The sequence below is a fragment of the Ciconia boyciana genome, chromosome 24, assembly GCF_034638445.1.
Source record: "Ciconia boyciana chromosome 24, ASM3463844v1, whole genome shotgun sequence".
NCBI classification, from domain to species: Eukaryota; Metazoa; Chordata; class Aves; order Ciconiiformes; family Ciconiidae; genus Ciconia; species Ciconia boyciana.
In genome coordinates this window covers 2933492-2952555 of record NC_132957.1, presented here as the reverse complement: position 1 = coordinate 2952555, position 19064 = coordinate 2933492, and the positions used below count along the sequence as shown (strand labels likewise).

Genomic DNA, 19064 nt, shown 5'->3' with positions numbered 1-19064 from the left:
TTTAACTAAGGCTTTGTATGTATATAAAGTGTGTTTCTCTTCTCTCTCCCCAGCCCAAGCCCCCCACATAACTTTTTAGGAGTTGCCTGTCATGAGCTTTTAAACACTGTAAATGGAGGAGGAGCTGTGACCAATTCTGAATTGCCTCATGTTGAAAGTACTAGGCTTTTGATGGCAGGGTCCTCTTGAATCAGTCACATTGCTTGTAGTTCTTTACTTCAGAAGATGATGGGACATCCATATAGTTTTGGTAATGTCTTGAGAGGCTTCCTTCTCTATTTAGTATTTACTTTTGACCCTCTAGGCCAAAGAAATTGCTGTGATATAAAACGTTTACCCCTTTTTCAGTTTCTGTGCTTCTCTTCTTGCTGAGACTTGCCTCTCTGTACCTTTCACACCTTTTGGAGCTTCTTGGTTTGTCACTAACTCTTAAAATCATATTGCCCAACTTTAGAATCTTCAAAATTGACATCTATGTCTGAGCTTGTTATCCTGGTTACTTCCCAGATATGTCTTTAGGGCTAGGTGAATCCATCTGAGCCATGCCTCAAGTCACCATATGGACATACTTACCTGAGCTTCCTGAACAGTCATTGGACAATATCTGAATGCTGACAGACCAGCCTGGCTTGAACATCTTAATTTTCCATACAGATAAACTTTGGAAAGTGGAGATAAAGTTTGAGGGGAAAAACCTGATGACTGTAATGATAAGCAACACTGGAGATTCCTTTGGTTTGTATTTGTAGTTATTGCAATGATTTCTGCTTGAATCTCTTGTTTTAAGAAACACTGAGTTTCTGAACTTTCTCAAGTGTGAGGTTTAAAAAATAAATGAATCGGTCTGTTCTAAGTGAGGTCTTAAAGACACCATGGGGAACATGTTCCTTAATTATACTTGCATTGACTTAGAGCTAGAATTTTCTGCAGGTTTTATCTCCCTTTGGAGGCTGGTCCAGTAATAAACTTGAGTTCCTTAAGTAACAATCTCTTGTGCTTGAATGAAATTTCTTCACTTGTGGCTATAGGATATGTTTCCTGAGATAAGCCAACTGTTCTCTAACAGAAAGAAAATCTGTCTGGATCACTGTGCATTTCTTTTGCCCTCTGAAGCAGGTTTAATACCTGGATATCTGCTGTTGGTGCTTTTCCATGGCTTAATTGCCTATGCGCTGTTGTAGGCTACCCTCGTCTGCTATTCTGCTTTCTCTGTAACGCTTGATGTTCTGACATACTGTGGTATGGGATGTAGAAAAAAGCCAAATAAAATGTAACGCAGCATAGGTTGTTTAAAAAAAAGTTTCCTTTGCCAGCCTCAAACAATACTCTTCTGGAAGAAGTGTCATGTTGAATTGTTTTACATGTCTTTCAAGTGAAAAAATGCATTTTTATTGCAGTTGTTCTGTGCTCTGGACTTGATGTCTTGGATACTGAGCTATTACATTACTTGTGTCGTTCCCCTCCCCCCTGCCTTTTTTAATTTGGCTATTCAGGAAGTTCAGATGTCCTCTGAAGGAAAGCAGCTACTTCAAGATGTATATTCAGTTTTTAATATAGGTGTCTATAAGGCTTGAATGTGAAGCACTGAGCAAAATTGGCACATACTAGATTTTCCAAGTGACAAACAATTGCTGCTGTGATAGACTCCTGGAAATCTGTGGTTCAGAGGTCAGAGATTCGTTAAAAGAGTAAATGTTAAATCGTATTTCATACGTTATGTTCAAGCTTGGCAAACTTCTTTGGAAGTGTTGGTGTGGACCTGAAGTAAGAATTGTAGCTGAATTCGATTAGTGGTTGGGAGAGGAGAGCCCTCAATCCAGTGGCTCAGTACTGTTACTAGGAGCAAAGTCACAGACTTCTAACCTGTGACTTCTGGCCTCTGTGAAATGGAGTGGTTTTTGTATTGTAGGCAATCTGGGAATTTGTTGTCTTACTGCATAAATTGTTGAATCACACTTGCATTCTTGATCCAAGTTTGGTTGGACTCTGGCTGCTGCTGTTGAGATGGATGGCTTCAGAATGTCTTGGTAATGCAGAGTATTTGGACTCGGTGCACGGCTGCCATGTACCACCAAGGACTAGTCCAGGAGGGCTGTTTATGGTGCACTCTCTTTCACTGCACAGACTGTGGAAACAATTCCCTGTATACTACATGAGCTCATACTGTTCAGATTATAGGATGGAATTAATTTTGTTAGGCTTTATTTCAAGAAGTATTGTTTAGATAATGAAGCTATGGACAGTAATCGAACACTCTGATCTGCCCTGTCCCTTTCAAAGGGACTTGCTTGTTAGCCTCTACCAGTCTCAAACACTGTCCTCATAAAAACATGAATGGATCAGAGTTTGTTTATTCTGTCTAGCTAACAAGTTTACTCTGTCTTTGGCTGGAATGCTCATATTGCTAAATTATTTTTTTAAATGAGAAATGGAGTTAAAAAAAAAAAATTAGTGCTTTCATTAAGCATTCCTTTTCTTCCAGCTTTGAGAGGGACCTTTCAGGATGTTCGCTTTGCATAATGACACTAGGTGTCCTAGAAATGACTGGTCCTGCAGGAGGTCAGGCTGAACACCTCTTCCTCTCTCTGTCCCTTGCTAAGAGGTACACTCCTGAATGTGAGACTCTAGTTCCTTGCTCAAAGTATATATTGGTATTCAGACTGGGTCGTGGTTTCCCACAAAGACTGCTTTCCACCTTTCAGATAATGCAATTTGGAGTCCTCCTGTCTTAAACTTAAAAACTAGGACTTCTAAAACCAGAAAGAAAAAGTAAAAAATGTTTTCTTTGATTCTTCTGTATGCCAGTCACTTCAAAGGCAGCAGCCATTTCGGTAGTTGTATTCTGGAGGTACATGATATGGTTATGTGGTCATAAAAAGGCAATCCTAATCTTGTGAGGAAAGGTGCAAATCTAGTTTTCCAGTGTGTTTTGCCTACTGTTGTAGATGGTTTTGTCTTCAGAGCAAATATGGCAGACTGTTTAATACCACTTATTGAAGCTGAAAAACGGACTTTATTATGGCTTAACAAAAGGCTAAAAAACTGCTGAAAGAAATAGTAGGCAGTCAGTGATCTCTTGGTCTCTTGGTTCAGTCTGACTCCCTTTTTGGAAGTTTGTCTTTAAATCCAGAGAGAAGCAAATAACTGTTCAAGTTCTGGACTATGGAGACAAGATTGCATACTATGTAAAGTGAAGGAAACTTGTTCTTGCAGACTTTCCCATGGATTTGGATTGCCTCAAGTAATGAGTGGGTTCTAAAGATCAAGGAAACTGATATTGTGGAAATAGCTGGCGCTTGAAGTGGAGGAAAATCAAGAACATGTTTAATTGTTTTAAGACTTTACTGCATACCTGTAATTGTCCAGTTTTGTGGTCTAGAGAACATGGAGTGTTTCTGGGCTTTCTTATAAGGCAGAGGCTCCATACACGGTTGTTGATTGTTCTAAATTCCCATTGTTTTCTTGGCTTTTCTCCCTTGGTATATGTGTCGTCTGGAATCTGATTTGTAGTTGGTGAGGTAACATACGTGGAGCTCTTAATGGACGCTGAAGGAAAGTCAAGGGTAAGTGTTTGAGAGATTTCTTCTGTGGATTTTCTACATGACAAATATAACTGTATGGTGGCGTGGAACGAAACGAAGTCAGGAAGGTAGAGAGTGTGTATGCTTAGTGGCTATAACACAGGATTGCTTAAAGCTTCTTTCGGGGTGGGGAGGAGGTGGGATGGGGCCTTGTAAGCAGTGTTAGGGTGGTCTTCCACTGTGTTCAGTTGGCGTTGGCTGTTTGAATGACCCATGGACCCTAGCAGTATGTATAGTGGTACGGAATATTAAAGTAATACTTGTGTTTTGGAAAATGTCACTGTAGTGGTTTGCTGAATTTGTAAGGCCAGTGTGCAAAAGCAGGTTCTGTAAACTACACCTCCTGTGCCAGTAAACAGAATTCAATTCCTAAATGTAAATGTATATTGCCTTCATAGGTACTTAAGTCCTTTAGTCCAGCGACAGTATCTTACAAGGAAAAAAAATAGTAGGAGCACACTTAACTGTACTGAAGGATATGGATTTAGGGTGAGAGAATATGGCAAGGGTTTCGCTGTATGACAGAGAAGAACAGGTCACATGAAGCGTGTGGTATTTTTCTTGGAGAATCGGGACTTAGTTCTGTTTGTTACAACTTCAGAAATGACAGTTTAATCCTGTTAACGCATAAGAAATTATATCTTATGGAATTCAAGTATTGAAGGCTTTATTGGGTAAGATTACGTTTGTTTTCACTATTAGGGCTAACTAATGTGATTTGATTAAAAAAAAAAAAAGTGTTGTGTGTTTTCTGCTTTTACTTACTTTATTTCTTCTTTCTTCCCCCCTCTCCTCCCCGTTATTCGCCTGTGAAATCATCTCATCAGGGATGCGCGTAAGTTCACTTATGAATTTATAGCAAGAAATGAGGAAACTCTTAAAAAATAAGCAATGTTCTTAGATGTCTTGTATCCCCACAGTGTTGTTGAATTCAAGATGGAAGAAAGCATGAAAAAGGCTGCAGAGGTTTTGAACAAGCATAGTCTTGGTGGAAGACCATTGAAAGTGAAAGAAGTAAGACGTGCATCTGTTCTTTCAGTATGTTGAATTTGAAGGTGAAGGGGTAGTTCTTAGTCAAGATTTATGGCTGACTCATTTGCAGATAAGAATAATTGACGGAAGGCAGGACTCATCAAATAGGCTTTAAAAAAAAAGACAGTCAACCTTTTTTTACCATCAGCGTGTACTGCTGAACTTCAGTTTGAACGTGACTATCAAGACTAAACTTGATTTAAAGAGTAGGTGCTGATGGTAGCAATGCAGAGCTCAGACAAAGCAAGAGTTTGGCTTTAACTGCAGGTATACTTTCTTGTTTAGTGATTTGAAGAAGAAACCTGCATAAGTATTGTTTGTTCTTGACTGCCTTCCCTTTTAATTCTACATCATAATGAATGTGTTCTACAAACCTGTAGAATAAACTGATTTCTGAAATACTTCAAAGATTTCTTTCTATTTTAATGGCTTTGCTATTGTGAACCAGTATGACATGCTCAACTGTACCATGAGTTAATTCCTAACCATTGACAAGATGAAAGTTTTATTCCAGCAGTTTGGAACATGTAGCTGCATTGAAGGTTCAATTAAACAAAAATAAAAAGGGACTGACCTCAGTGTTACACTAAGGCCAAGAGTCAGTGCTATGTGAGCCGTGTTCTAGGCTAAGCAGGCTTCATGTTCCATCATGCCCTGCTCACTTAATGGTGGGGGGTGAAAGACATCTGCCTGAGTATAAGATAGAGAACATGTGCAGAAAGTCTGCCCTTAGCAACCCATTTCTTGCTGTAGTCTGAGGAGCGCTTGGGAAGGAGGATGGGGACAGCAAGTGGCAGCACTTCTCAGACCTGGCAGATTTTGTAAGTAGAGTAACGAATTCTGGGGACAGCAGCCTGCTTCTGGGTGCAAGCCATCTTCTGGCATTATTGACCTCTGGATACCCTTTCAAGGAAGAGGTGAAAGGGAAGGTTAGAAAAACATAGTTGCACCTGGAAGTCATCAGGCACTGGCTTCTGTAAGGGGACCTTGGAAGAAAAAGCTGTTGAGAGTGGGCCATCTCTGGGTCAGTTTTCCTGTTAATGATATACCATTAGTGCTGGAAGTCAGGTTGCCCTTTGGTATCAGTCCTTGAGAAGAGGTGGTTGTAATTTGCCCAACTCTTTATGAAACTGTTGTCATACTTGAATATTTCTGTCTGTATGACACAGAGAGAACAGAAATGGTACTTGAGATCGGTGAAGAAGCATTTTACCAGTTTTAGGGACTTTAGCAATACTTACCCCAGTCTGACAGCGTGGAATGAATTAAGTTATTGTGGATGACCATTAGCAGCAGTTTGCCAGCTGTCTGGTATGTACCTCTCCTCGTTGGCTGTCTCACTGCTGAGGAGCATGAAGGCCTTCAAGTGACATAATAAATCTTTATGGCAGAATAGATAAAGCTCTTTGCCTGATCAGAAGACTTGAGTTTGTATGACAACCACTCTTGGCTTTCTATTGGAGCTAATCTGGTTTTAAGCAATACCTTATTTTAACAGTGAAATAGGAAATTTGAATTGAGAAGTGACTTGTATTCACTTTAATGTGTTCTCCACCTCAGACTGCTATGATTTTCTGTAGCTGAAATAATCATGTAAAAGCTATCCTTTCTCCTGTTTTCAAAATATGCTATTTTTTAGTCTTAAAATTCAGATCAAGATTCAAATTAACTCAAATAGCTTTTATTTTTAAAGCATCTGTATTTCTGACTAATTCATTCTATTTGACATTTAACTTTCTTCAGCAGTCTTGCAGTGCTGGTGCATTTTGCTCGCTGAATACAGTGTGACGTTTCCAACCTAAGTAACATAAGTTCACCTTGTATTGTGAAGGTGCTTACATTCACTTTCAGTATAAAGTGAAGTGACAATAATTAATCTTATTTCCTTCCTTGAATTCTTCATCCTATGCTTCATGTTCTCTAGCATGTCCTAAAATTGTGAGATTATGTAGTAATAGGGGGATACATTAAAAGTTTTTTTCGGGTTAGAAAGCCAGTGTGTGTGGGGGGAAAAGCATTGCCCAAACCAATCTTCTTGAAATTTTACACACTGTTTCTTGTCTTGTAAAGAAGTCCAAGTGCAAGGTAAATGAATTGTTGCATTGTTTTGAAGATGCTAAGAGTTAGTTAGCATTTTTCTTCCAAACCCTCTCCAATGTCATTCTGGGTTTATCAGTCTTTGGAACAGATGTAACTGTGAGGTTTATTGTTGGTATTCAATAATAGATAAACACTTTCAGAATTGGGGGAAATGCATGAGTAGGAATAACTTTAACTTGAAGGGTGCTGGCGTATTGGTTTAAAAAAACCTAAATTAGTGGATGGCAATGATATGTGAAGTAGTTGGCTGGAGATCTATAGGGAGCAGATAGCCCTGTATAAAGGGAACCCCCTTCTTTTGACTGTTTTAGTCGTGCCACTAAATCCCCATGCATTTAGTGGAGTACAGAGGGAACAGAGTATGTTGTTTCTGTTTTTGCAGGATCCTGATGGTGAGCATGCCAGGAGAGCAATGCAGAAGGTCATGGCAGCAGCTGGTGGAATGGGTATTGGTCCAGGCCCAGGCGGCCCCGGCATGATCAATATCCCACCTAGTATACTCAACAATCCTAACATACCCAACGAGATCATTCATGCCTTACAGGCAGGGAGACTTGGAAGCACCGTCTTTGTTGCAAATGTAAGTGCTGTGTAATCCATGACAGAATATCTGGGTCTTAACTGGGTTAAATCTAATGAATTAGAAGAAAAGCCTTAGACTTTCAGCTCTGTTCCAGTAAAACTGAGTAGTAACTTATACTGTGGCCAGTCTTGTTGATTCTCTGTGCTAGTGAAGTTGTAAATTAAGTTGTATCCTGTATGTTACGGTGTCTGTTAATTTGTATTTTTTAACAAAGCCAAGAACGTTGCATTAAGCTCTGTAGCATTCTTCATGCTATTTAAATTTGATCCTATCTCTGTGAAGACTCTCTGTTTCTTAAGACTGCTGATATCAGGAAAGGAAACATAAGAACACTAAAGCTGTGTTTTGATGGAAATCTTTCTCATACTTCCAATATGACTTGTCTTCCAGTTGGATTACAAGGTTGGTTGGAAGAAACTGAAAGAAGTATTCAGCATGGCCGGCGTTGTGGTTCGGGCAGACATACTAGAAGATAAAGATGGCAAAAGTCGTGGGATCGGCACTGTCACTTTTGAGCAGGCTATAGAGGCTGTTCAGGCTATATGTATCCTTGAAGAGTGATGATGGTAAATAGTAGGCAAATAACTTAGTAAACAAAGCAGGATGAAAATATAAATGGTAGTATTACAAGTGAGGATATTGCCATGTCACAGAAAGTCAAGCCATTGCAGTGGATGGAAAAGGTAAGGAAAACTGAAAGAGAGGAAAAAAAAAAAGTCCATCCTGAAAGAATTGTTGCTCTTTGCTCAGAATTGTTAACAAAGTCGATTCTTTTTCCCACATGGATATATGCGTTTCTAGGACAAATAGTAAATTTCTGTCTCTAGGTTGTAGTTAGTATTAAAATGCGATTTCTGAGAAAAGATTTGTCTTAAATTCCTGCAATGGAGGTAAAGAAGGAATACGACAAATGCATTTGCAGTGTAAGATGGCTTGACCTAGTGTGTTTCTCTGTTCCCTGTATCCTTATGCTGTGCAAGTGATGGTTTGCTACTTAGCAATCTGCAAAAAACAAACCAAACGACAACAAAGTACAGGTACTACTGTCTGCCTGATCTCTCAGCTTGTGGCCGTGGTATGGAAAGGAGGAGAATATTTCCCTCTTTCTCCTCACGAAGTTTCTCTTTCTATGTGAATGTTAATTCCGTTCTGCATGTGCACCTTAATAAGTTAAGCCTTGCAGGAGCAAGATTTAGACAAGTTTCACATGATTCACTAGCGTGGCATACTTCAAAAATTGGCTATTTGTTGATTTGGAAATGTTGAGAACTTTTGCATGTTTTCCCCTGTGTTAAATGGCTAAAGTTACTGATGAAACATTTGAACACCTAGGCTGGTTTGGAGTCACATTTTGAGCGATTTCTTAATGAACTTAATCTTAACCAGAAGAGTATTTTTAACTCGTGTTTTAATTTTAAAAAGCCATTCTTTGAATATTCAGTTATTTGGATTTCAAAGCTTTTTAGCTTTGGAGAAGGAAGAAGGATTTTTGATAATCTGTGAACGATAGCTTAAGAAGCGACGTGGAGAGGTGTGGTTTTCTGACTGGGTTTTTGTACTCTGCATCAGATAGCACTTAGAGCTTTAAGACTTTGTGTGGTTCTAGCACTTGAACAATGATCCTTAATGAAACAATAGCGATGTTTAATGGGCAGCTGCTGTTTGACAGACCGATGCATGTAAAAATGGTAAGTACGTTCAAATTCTTACTGATTTTTGAACTGGTAATTGTGCTCCTGACTCTGGATGATGTGTCGTTTCAAGGTTGGGTCAAAATATGGGTCGGGGGGAATGTGTGACTTACCTAATTCCTAGTGATATCAACTCACACCATGAAGGAAGGTTAATTCTGATTATTTTGCTAAAAGACAATCATAAATACAGTGAAGATTGCTTTAGCTTTAAGTTTCTGTGTTTTAATTAAAAAAAAAAAGGGGGGGGGAGGCAAGAAAAAAATTTCTTACTTTTCTCGCAAACTTTAATGTATTGAATTGTGTTTAGGACGAACGAGCCTTTCCCAAAGGAGACTTCTTTCCTCCAGAGCGACCCCAACAACTTCCTCGTAAGTGTCTCCTGCATGACTGAAAATGTTAATTTTTTTTTTTTTTTTATTTTGCTGTTCAGCAACTGGGACCCACTCCCAGCCCCAGTAAGACTCTGGTTCAGACTTTGGAAAGCTGGGATCCAAATGGTCTGAATAATATCAAAGGGGGAAATAGTAAAGAAGAGCTGCTTAGTCTTGTCTTGTCTTTTTTTTTTTTTGGATACTACTTTCAGCTCATAGCTAGAAGCTTGTCTTAAAACAGTATCCCACTCACGTTCTCAAGGCTTCCAGATCTCTCAATTGCAATTCAAAGATCCCAATGCCTTGTAAAACTACTGGTAATAGTGGGATTTAATGGAAACATAATTAATCAGTCAGTAGGGAAAAGTGTGCCTCCTTTTACGTGGTGGTATTCTGGGTATCTAATGTTTTTCCTTCAATTGAAAGGGCTGAACTGAGGACCTGAGAATCTTCCAGGTCTTCATGTTTCTAAAGGGGATCTTACCAATGTATATAGATATCTGAAGGGAGGGTATAAAGAAGAGGGAGCCAGGCTCTTTTCAGCGGTGCCCAGTGACAGGGCAAGAGGCAGTAAGCATAAACTGAAACGCAGGAGACTCCATCTGAATATAAGGAAACATTACCGTGAGGGGGACTGAGTAGTGGAACAACAGGTTGCCCAGAGAGCCTGTGGAGTCTCCATCCTTGGGGATATTCAGGAGCTCTGTGGACATGGTCCTGGGTAACCACCTCTAGGTGACCCTGCTTGAGCCAGTGGGGTTGGAGCAGATGACCTCCAGAGGTCCCTTCCAACCTCAACCATGCTGTGATAAGATACTGAAAGTACTGAACAGGAAGAGTCTGCATTGGAAGGGAAGAGCTAGAGGTGGGAGAACACAGGCTTAATTTGTTTAAATACAGCAAAAATGTAAAGTGTGGCTGTTAACGTAATTCTGTTAATTCAGCCGGTTGCTGTTTTCTTAGGCGTGGAAAAGAAGCCTGTTGTGTGCTGATGACTTGCACAATTTTAGTGATCATCATCAATCAATATATCCCTTAATTAGTTCAGTTTTCTGTGTATCTGTCAAAGCCTTTATTCAGCAGCAGTGTCATTCATGGTTTTTATTGCTGCCTTGACTTTCCACAATGGTATACCTCTTTTTCAAGAGAAAGTCATTGGGTTCCAATGTAATTTATCGTTGTATAAAACTCAACAAATACCAGTGGAAGCCTGTTTCTTGGCCTTTATTGGGGTGGGGAAGGGGTATCTTGTGTTGTTTTAAAACAAGATTCGACACTTCCTGTGTTTATTATGCTGAGATGTAAATGAGGAAGTCCTCTTCTCATAGGCGAAGAATGCCATTAAGCTGTTGTTTGATGCAAGTGCAAGCAGAGAACTCTTTCCGCCTGGTTAACTATAAGGAAAATATGAGGGCTTTTTCTTCTTTCTTTGGACTGGGGAATCCTTAATTAATTTGGGTACAGGAAGATTCAAAATTATGCCTGGGAATGATATACTTTGTTTGCTCAGAGAAGAGGCTGGCTGTGTGCTCTGAATTCTATAGGTGGCTATCATAATGATAGGTTGAACTTTGTGGTTAAATTCTTACCTACAAGGAAGAACCTTGGCAAAGGTGGAAATAAGCCATTTGTCAATCAAGGGTAATATTGTGCAAAGGTTAGAAGATCTTTATACTAAATTGCCCACTCTATTCTCCTTAGATTGAGGAGTTGCACAAAATAAGCAGTGTTCTAGCCAGTTATTTTTCAGGAGTCAGCTTAAAACCAACCAAACAAGCAAGTTTTCTCAGCAGTAAGATGGAAAATGGATTATGAGAAAAAATATTTGAGATAGTTTTTAGTATATTTCAAGACACATCTACTCTGGATATACTATACACTTTCATGCTTTAAGTACACGCCCCAAAGTGGGAACACAGCAAGCTTTTTGGAGAATGGAAGTCAATTACTTAAGAATAAAACTTGCTGTTTTGTCAAACTATGGAAAGAAGGCTTTTTTGATATCTGAATATTTTCTTCAGATGGTCTTGGTGGTATTGGCATGGGATTAGGACCTGGAGGTCAACCTATTGATGCAAATCATTTAAACAAAGGCATGGGAATGGGCAACATGGGACCTGGAGGTAAGAAGATTACTCCTATGCTTTTGTTTCATGAGAGCTTTAAGCTGTGTAGAAGGTAGATAGCTTTGTTTTGCCTACACAAAAAGTTGAAGTGTATTAGGAGTGTTAAAGCCAAATGAGTTTTTGTTGAGCTAAGTAATGAGCTTGATAATGGAAACTTGAATTTAACCAACTGCTCCATTTTTTTTTTTCCACTGTGGTCAAGGCACAGCTCTCATTTTCTGACTCTTGAGCATGAGCAGCAGACACTGCAAATATACATTAAACTTTTAAAACCATCTGTCACTTTTAACACTTATTAGTGGGCTTGCAAATCTTTGTTTAGGATATGTTTAAATAGCACAAGTTTTAAAGAGCCACCTAAAAAGTAGCACACATTCAGCTTTCAATTTATAAATGCCTATGGGTTTTTCCCCTTTGCTGCTTTATTTTCTGAGAAGGAATGTTGCAATCTACTCAGAGTTATCAGATGTAAGCTCTTCAGTCCAAACAGTGGACATGTTGTATGGTCTCTATTTCTACAGCCAGTCTAATGGCTGAACTCTTGTAGAATTACATCTGCTATATAAAGCTTTCTCTTTTATTTTGAGGAATGGGAATGGAAGGCATGGGCTTTGGAATGAATAAAATGGGAGGTAAGCTGTGTTTTTTGACATGTATATAGCTTGGGCTTTCTGAAAGTCATGTAAACTTAGCTGTATATGCCTAGCAGGCGTTTGTGTTCTTGGAAATTGTCACCAATTTAGTAATAACGTGTTCCTTTTTGAGTATTAATAAAACTGCTAGAGGTGTATGGGGAAGGGTTAATACCTCAGATAAAACATGACCAATGTTTCTGTCATGTGACTTGTTAAAACCGCCCTTGGCTTAGGAGACACGGTGTGACCAAATTCTGACCAAACTTTGTTTTGTGCATCTGTGATACAGAGTTAGTTGTCTTCGTGCCTGTGGAAATGTTCTGTGAAAGCAGCTTATGTGGGTGAAGTCTAGTGTTAAGTTGAAATGCATTGCTGAAGAATCCCTGAAAAATATTTTCTTTTAGGAATGGAAGGTCCTTTTGGTGCCATGGAAAACATTGGTCGCTTCCCAGCTGGAATGAACATGGGCAGAATGAGTGGTAGGCATTAGTTTTTTGTATATCCAACTCCTGACTCGTGTTCTCTGAAAGTGTAACATTGGAGAGACTCTCTAGACTGGTCATTTTCCTCTTCTCGGCTTTTATTGGAAAAACTTAAGGCTTACAGTTGACACGGTGTCCACAAGTCACTCATGGCCTCTAAGCTGCAGAAAGCAAGTGATCCATTGAGGTTGTCTTGAAGGACTAGTTTAGAAAGAGATAAAATGTGCTCTATCTATATTCACTGGAAAGACTTCTCCAGAGCAAAGTGGCTGCCTCAAGTGTGTTTGTCCATATTGAGATGAGTCCTGCTTTTTCTTGGTTTTTTTTTGTCTCAAGAAGATATGATAAAAGGATCAGGAGAACTTAATAAAAAACTTACCTTGCTGTTAGTCTTTAAAAATTATGCCTATATTAACACGTTCTCTCAGGAGTCATTTAGACACCCTGAAGAAGATATCAAACTTAATCTTTTCAGAGATGGATCGTGCCATGGGTGGAGGATTTGAAAGAGAATTTGGAAGAAATGAAATGGGAATGTCTCGTAGTTTTGGAGAGACCTTGGAGAGAGGAATAGGTAAGTACACTAAGCTAAGTACTTCTACTACCTGCTTTTCATACCTGAACTGTACATAAGTCATGCGTGTTTTGTTACAACAAAACAGGCTGTATTTTCTGTGTACTTGCTGTAATAGTTTGGTTTTGATCAGACTCCTAAGAGCTGTACAGAAGGCAGATGGATACACTAGTAGTGATCTGTGGGGCTGCGTAACAGAATTTCAGATCTGACAGGAAACCTTCTGACAGTCTTAATACACTGCCTCGTGTCTTGAAACTTCATGCTAAACTTCCATATACGTGCGTGGCAAAGAGGAAGGTTCTGAATGATGCATGACCCAATCCTGTCACTAAAACGTAGTCTATGGCCTAGACAGTAGGGAGGAAAAATATGGCGAAACCTTAATTTCCTTCCCTTCCTCCCAGACACTTTAGGAATCTGGTATAGACTCACACATCAGATGACTGAAGAGAACGCCTTGCTGTGCAACTCACGCAGCACTAAAATTAGTGCTCTTCTGTTCGTCTTTTGTTTTGAACCCCAGTGTGAAAAGGAAGACTATCGATATAGCAAATAACTTGGTGTAAAACATTACTTGAACTGAGCAAGGATAGTGCAGTACTGTTCTGTCTGTAGTAGCTTTGAGATGGCAAAAGGTATTAATTGTGCTTTGTGGAAAGATTCAGAACTTGAACATTTTTAATGTCTTCTATGAGCATCTGTTCCATGTGTGTACAGCTTTATTCAGCCAGTTCCTGAGATTGCTCTGTTATTGCTGTGCTCTGTTGCTTTGATATAACTTTAAATTAATTTTTAAAGAAAGTGAAATGCAGTACACTGCTGATGCAACTCAGATGACTATAAAATTGGATCTTTTATGCAAGGAAAGGTGATCTTTTTTTATAAGTCATTAAAAAAAAAAAAAGGACAAAAATATCCTTACCTTAAAGTTAAGGTTGCAAAGCAAATACAACCTTCAAAAAACTCAAAGCACTTAAAGCAGCAATTCAGTTATGGTAACTCACTGCTTTTTTATATCTATATATAGATACATATCATAATGCAATAAAAAAGTTTTGAGGGAGATAATATTTAAATAGATAAGCAATATTATGCATTAAAACTTCTGAAAAAAGATTACTGGAAGGCTAGAAGAAAAATATTTTTAGACAGTGAGCTTTGCTGGCAGTTGTCCATTTTTGAAATGCTACTGGTAAGATACTAAATTTTTTTCAGTGAAAACAAAGTCCTGCTCCTTCCCACTGCCTGTATAACATTTACCTTCCTAGCAAGTTGCCCAGTGACTGTCTGGAAATATTGGACTATTTCAGTAATGAAGTACTCAGAACTGCAGTTTCTGAAACAAAGCTGAACCCAGATATCTCAAAGTAGGCAGACCTCCCCCCCTTCCCAATTTACAGAATTAATTTTATTTGCTTAATGACTGAATCACAACATCTAATAACCAGGAGTTGGCTCTGTCTGCCTGCACAGGATTAGCCCTCTTCTGGGAGACTCTAAAAACAAATGCACAATGCTGCTGGCTTTCCGCTGAAGTAATACTAAATGTTTATTACTGTTGTTTCTTCATTAAAGGAAAAAAAAAGCCAACTTGCTTGCACAAGTACAAGTGTCACGTAACCCAAAACCATTCTCTGTTATTTAAGGTACTACCGAAGCTTGAAATAGCGAAGCAGGACGAGTGCTGTTCGTAAATGTGGTTGCTTCAGTTTTCTTGAGCATAGGCTCATCTTAGGGTTACATCTCTTGGTTCTCTTCATAACTTAAGTACATAACTTAAGTACCCACTTTCTTCAAGGCTTTTTCCCCTCAAATGGGAATCAAACTCAACATGGTTTTGTTTTTTTTACAGTGCTGCAGTGCTAAACTTGATTTGATAGATGAGCTAAGATCCTTTGTACAACAGCAAAGTGGCCTAAACTATAGGGGAGTGATCCTTTTACTGCAGGAACTTGAAGGCTCTGTAGCAGAGTCTGTAGCAGGACAACTCAGTCAAGGGATCTGATGTAGCAGCTATAGAAATCCTAGTCTTGCTTGTGTTTTATGGCACAGGCAACCTTTTTATATCTCTTTCCACGTGAAAAGGCCAAGTGTGCTTTGTGACTTTATAATAGTCATTCTGCTGTGGTTCTTGTGTGGAATTTGCTTTTTCTTGGAGCTCTGGTGATAAGAGGGCTCTTAGTTTTGGGCAAGCTTTTCTTGTAAAAGTCTCTCCCTGGCTTGGCAAAAGAAATCTTTGAGTTGCATGGCAAGGATTATGTGATTTCATTCCTCTTCCAAGCAATCTGTATTTGAACTGTAATTTCAGTTACTAAATTACTACTCTTGCTGGGTAATCCCCACTGTACCGCACAGGACAGCTAGTGGGTAAGATGATATTTAAAATACTACTTTTGACACCAGATCTTCTCCTAGACTTGTATATGCCTTCAAAATTTTCTCCTTTGTTTTTTTTTGGAAGGCTTTCTTTGTGCGTACAGAAGTTAAGCTCCTTAGCGAAGGCATAAACTTTTCCCCATCCCGACTATAGTACGTGGTCCGAGATGACCGCTCCCCTAAATCATGCGTTGTAGTCGGGATGGTCTGCGTAATCAACAACAGTACTCTCCTTACCATCTGAAATGAAACTTTGCTTCGTATTCTGCAGCAAGAGCACACAGTGTGCTGTCACATTTCTGAATGATGATAAAGCTTAAAGCGTTTCAGTAGTGTAAGCATGCATTGGGGTTTTTTTGTCCCTGTATGATTACTGATAATCTGTGTGTTGTGTTCCAGGTGGTGGAAATGCCAGCATTCCTGGGATTGAGAGGATGGCACCTGGCATTGATCGTATGGGCTCGGGAATAGAAAGAATACCTTCCGGGATGGGGCATGGGATGGAGAGAGTAGGATCAGAAATAGACAGGATGGGTCTTGTTTTGGATCGCATGAGCTCCAACGTGGAGCGAATGGGTTCAGGAATTGACCGAATGGCCCCTCTGGGTATAGATCACATTGCTCCTAACATTGAGAGGATGGGCCCGGCTATTGAGAGAATGGGTTCTGGCATAGAAAGAATGGGTTCTGGAATAGGCTTTGGTATCGAGAGAATGGGCGCTGCCATTGACCGCGTTGGCACCACTATGGACAGAATGGGATCAGGCGTAGAACGTATGGGCTCTGGCATGGATAGGATGGGTATAGGTATGGAGCGTATGGTCCCTGCTGGAATGGGAACTGGAATGGGTCAGGTGATAGAGAGAATGCCAGCTGGTTTGGATCGCATAGGTGCCACTCCTATGGAAAGAATAGGAATAGATCGTATGGGTGCTGCTAGCATGGAGAGAATGGGCTTGGAGCGCATTGGAGCCACTAATATGGAAAGAATGGGTCCTGCTATGGGACAGGGCATGGGAGCAGGCATAGATCGAATGGGACTTGCAATGGGAAGCAATTTTGAAAGAACAATGGACATGGAACGTGGAAACTTTGCAGGCAATTTTGCAGGCTCCCTTGGAGGAACTGGAGGACCTGCAGCTGGGGTGGCCAGAAAAGCCTGTCAGATATTTGTGAGAAATGTGAGTAGCCTTCTTCCTACCTCTCCTTCCTCCTCCTGAAGTTAATTGGTACTGACATGTCGATCTCATCTGTGCTCGGTTGACTTCAGTCAGAATATCTAATATCGGATGCTGCAAAGGTGGGGTTAGGTAGGCTTTTGTGAGTCGAAGCCATTTCCTTAACAGGAGAAGAGCTCTCCGCATCTGTGCGTGAAGATGCTGAACAATGGCTGTCCCAGGATGGAAAACATGTTTTGAAGAGTTGGCAGTGCTTGCAAGTTGTTCGGCAGATCCTCAGTAATGGTCTGTTCTTCTCTTTTCACAGCTGCCTTTTGATTTTACATGGAAAATGCTGAAAGATAAATTTAATGAATGTGGTAAGTTACATTATCACTGGTAATTACTCTGAGAACTGAATATGAATTAAACAGTAACTCCTGGCTCTCTACATCCCTGACACCAGTATCTTAACTAAAAAGTCACTGAGACTTACTGAAATACTAGAGCTTAACGTTGACAAGTGTTGTGAGGATGTTTACCATCCCTGCTATACCAGCAAGAGTTCTGCAGTGTTGAAAAGAAATACATGCCTGGCCAGTTGATATCCAGTTAACACATGCTTTTTCTAAGCATTTCTTCCCTTCTCCATCTCAGGGGCTGGGGTTATCATGTGGATAGCCTCTTTGTAGTTGCAGAAGGAGATGGGAATAGAGATGGAAGTCCTGAGAACTGCTGAAAAGCATCTGCACAGATTCTTTCTATCTGAATGAACACAGCTGTCTGGGAAAACTGTCCTTAAAAAGTAATTGAAAAAACTCAGAATTCAGAATGTTGAGGTGTGCTCTTCAGCTTCAGGGAGTTTCTTCACGGTCATGGCAGCAGTTGCTGTGCCCAGACCTTGCTCCCCAATATCTTGTGCTGCTTGTCTGATGGCAAAACCAAGTCCCAGGCTCAGCAGTTATGATTGCGAAGTGTGTGTTGACAAGTTGGACAGGGCTTGATAGCTTGTGCTTTGCTCCATTCATCTGCTGCTGCTGCTTGAGGGAGAATTGAGAGAACCAGTTTGAATGAATTCATCTCTTAAACCGAGAACGCTTCTTTAAAACAATGACTTGGTAAAGTTGTCTGGCAGCTTTGAGTTGCAAAGGAATGGCAGCTTCTAAAGGTATACTTTCTGTGGCTTAGGGCAGAGAACTGATGTGATAGAGAGTTACGTGGTACCTGCTAGGTTAAACAAGACCCTTTCTTTTCTTTTTAAGGTCATGTGCTGTATGCTGATATCAAGATGGAGAATGGGAAGTCTAAAGGATGTGGTGTGGTTAGATTTGAGTCCCCAGAAGTAGCTGAGCGAGCCTGCCGTATGATGAATGGGATACAGCTTCGTGGGAGGGAGATTGATGTGCGAATTGATAGAAATGCTTAAGTAGTTGCCTTTTTAACACTGATACCAGATTTTTGAATTTGTATTTTTTCTTGTTAACCATTTTAATTTGACTGGATGTAAAGGTGTTAAAACAATTCAGTTGCTTTCTGGAGTAATTTTAATTACTTTTTTAACAAATGGATTTCCATTTTACTGTTTTTTGCATTGAAACTGCAATGTGCACAATCTTTTTTTGTAGTTGTGGCATCTTGTTGACATTACAGATGTAAACAGTATGACTTTGATAATAAATGCAAGTTAAAGATTTCAGTCACAGCATCCGTTACTGGCAGCACATCCTATGCTTGCAAAAATACCTGTAAACTGCGCTCAGTAAACTAGAATTTGTGTTCTCCTGTGAAGTGTCGAGCAAGAATGTTCCTCTTGGTTGTCAGTTTATGACGGTATGAATCGGTCTTTAAAATGATGCATTTGCGCCTTCACATTAGTGTGTGAATGCCTTTGGGGTACAGGGGAACTTCCCTTTCCTGTATTCAGACCTAATCGATGACCACTCTTAGCAGAAGGCTGGTAGCTTAATTTTTTCTCCAGTGGCAATGCTGATTTAAAAAACAAAATAAAATATATCCTCTACCTTCAGTTGTGTCAGTGCCATTCTGAAGGCCTGAACTGAAAATAGATTTAAAAACCTTGTGCCTTTTTTTTTTTTCCCCTCTAATGTGGAGCATTTCAGTGGGGCCATGCACACAGGTGTATCGGTTCCAGTCAGGGGTGAGGTGCAGGTGAAAGGCAGAAGGTGGGATATTTCACCTTCTCCTGCAAGAAATATCATTTTAATAACACAAAGTGAAAGTGATTATTTTTGAGTGGGAATTCTTGCGGCAGGAGAGCTGAAGCTTTATGCCAAAGACAGGATTTCTTGCCCTTAGCTCAGTTTGAGAGCTGTGTGGCCTCCAAAATTAG

The 19064-nt window shown here is 39.9% G+C and overlaps 1 protein-coding gene across 7 annotated transcripts in view; it reads left to right on the top strand.

Moving 5' to 3' along the window:
* The window catches only part of HNRNPM (heterogeneous nuclear ribonucleoprotein M), a 114214-nt gene extending 95804 nt beyond the window's left edge, over positions 1-18410 (top strand). The window contains exons 1-13 of one of the 7 annotated variants that reach the window (XM_072845824.1): positions 4290-4416; positions 4502-4619; positions 7096-7293; positions 7687-7840; positions 8935-8984; positions 9298-9358; positions 11383-11484; positions 12075-12119; positions 12527-12601; positions 13080-13178; positions 15957-16738; positions 17043-17094; positions 17977-18410. In XM_072845824.1, coding sequence (XP_072701925.1) covers positions 4518-4619; positions 7096-7293; positions 7687-7840; positions 8935-8984; positions 9298-9358; positions 11383-11484; positions 12075-12119; positions 12527-12601; positions 13080-13178; positions 15957-16738; positions 17043-17094; positions 17977-18140 — 1884 coding nt within the window. In that variant the 5' untranslated portion in view covers positions 4290-4416; positions 4502-4517 and the 3' untranslated portion in view covers positions 18141-18410. Of the gene's footprint in view, positions 1-4289; positions 4417-4501; positions 4620-7095; positions 7294-7686; positions 7841-8934; positions 8985-9297; positions 9359-11382; positions 11485-12074; positions 12120-12526; positions 12602-13079; positions 13179-15956; positions 16739-17042; positions 17095-17976 lie in introns of those variants that run through there. The other 6 variants (XM_072845826.1, XM_072845827.1, XM_072845825.1 and 3 more) reach the window with 6 other exon arrangements.
* Positions 18411-19064: the final 654 nt, after the last annotated feature.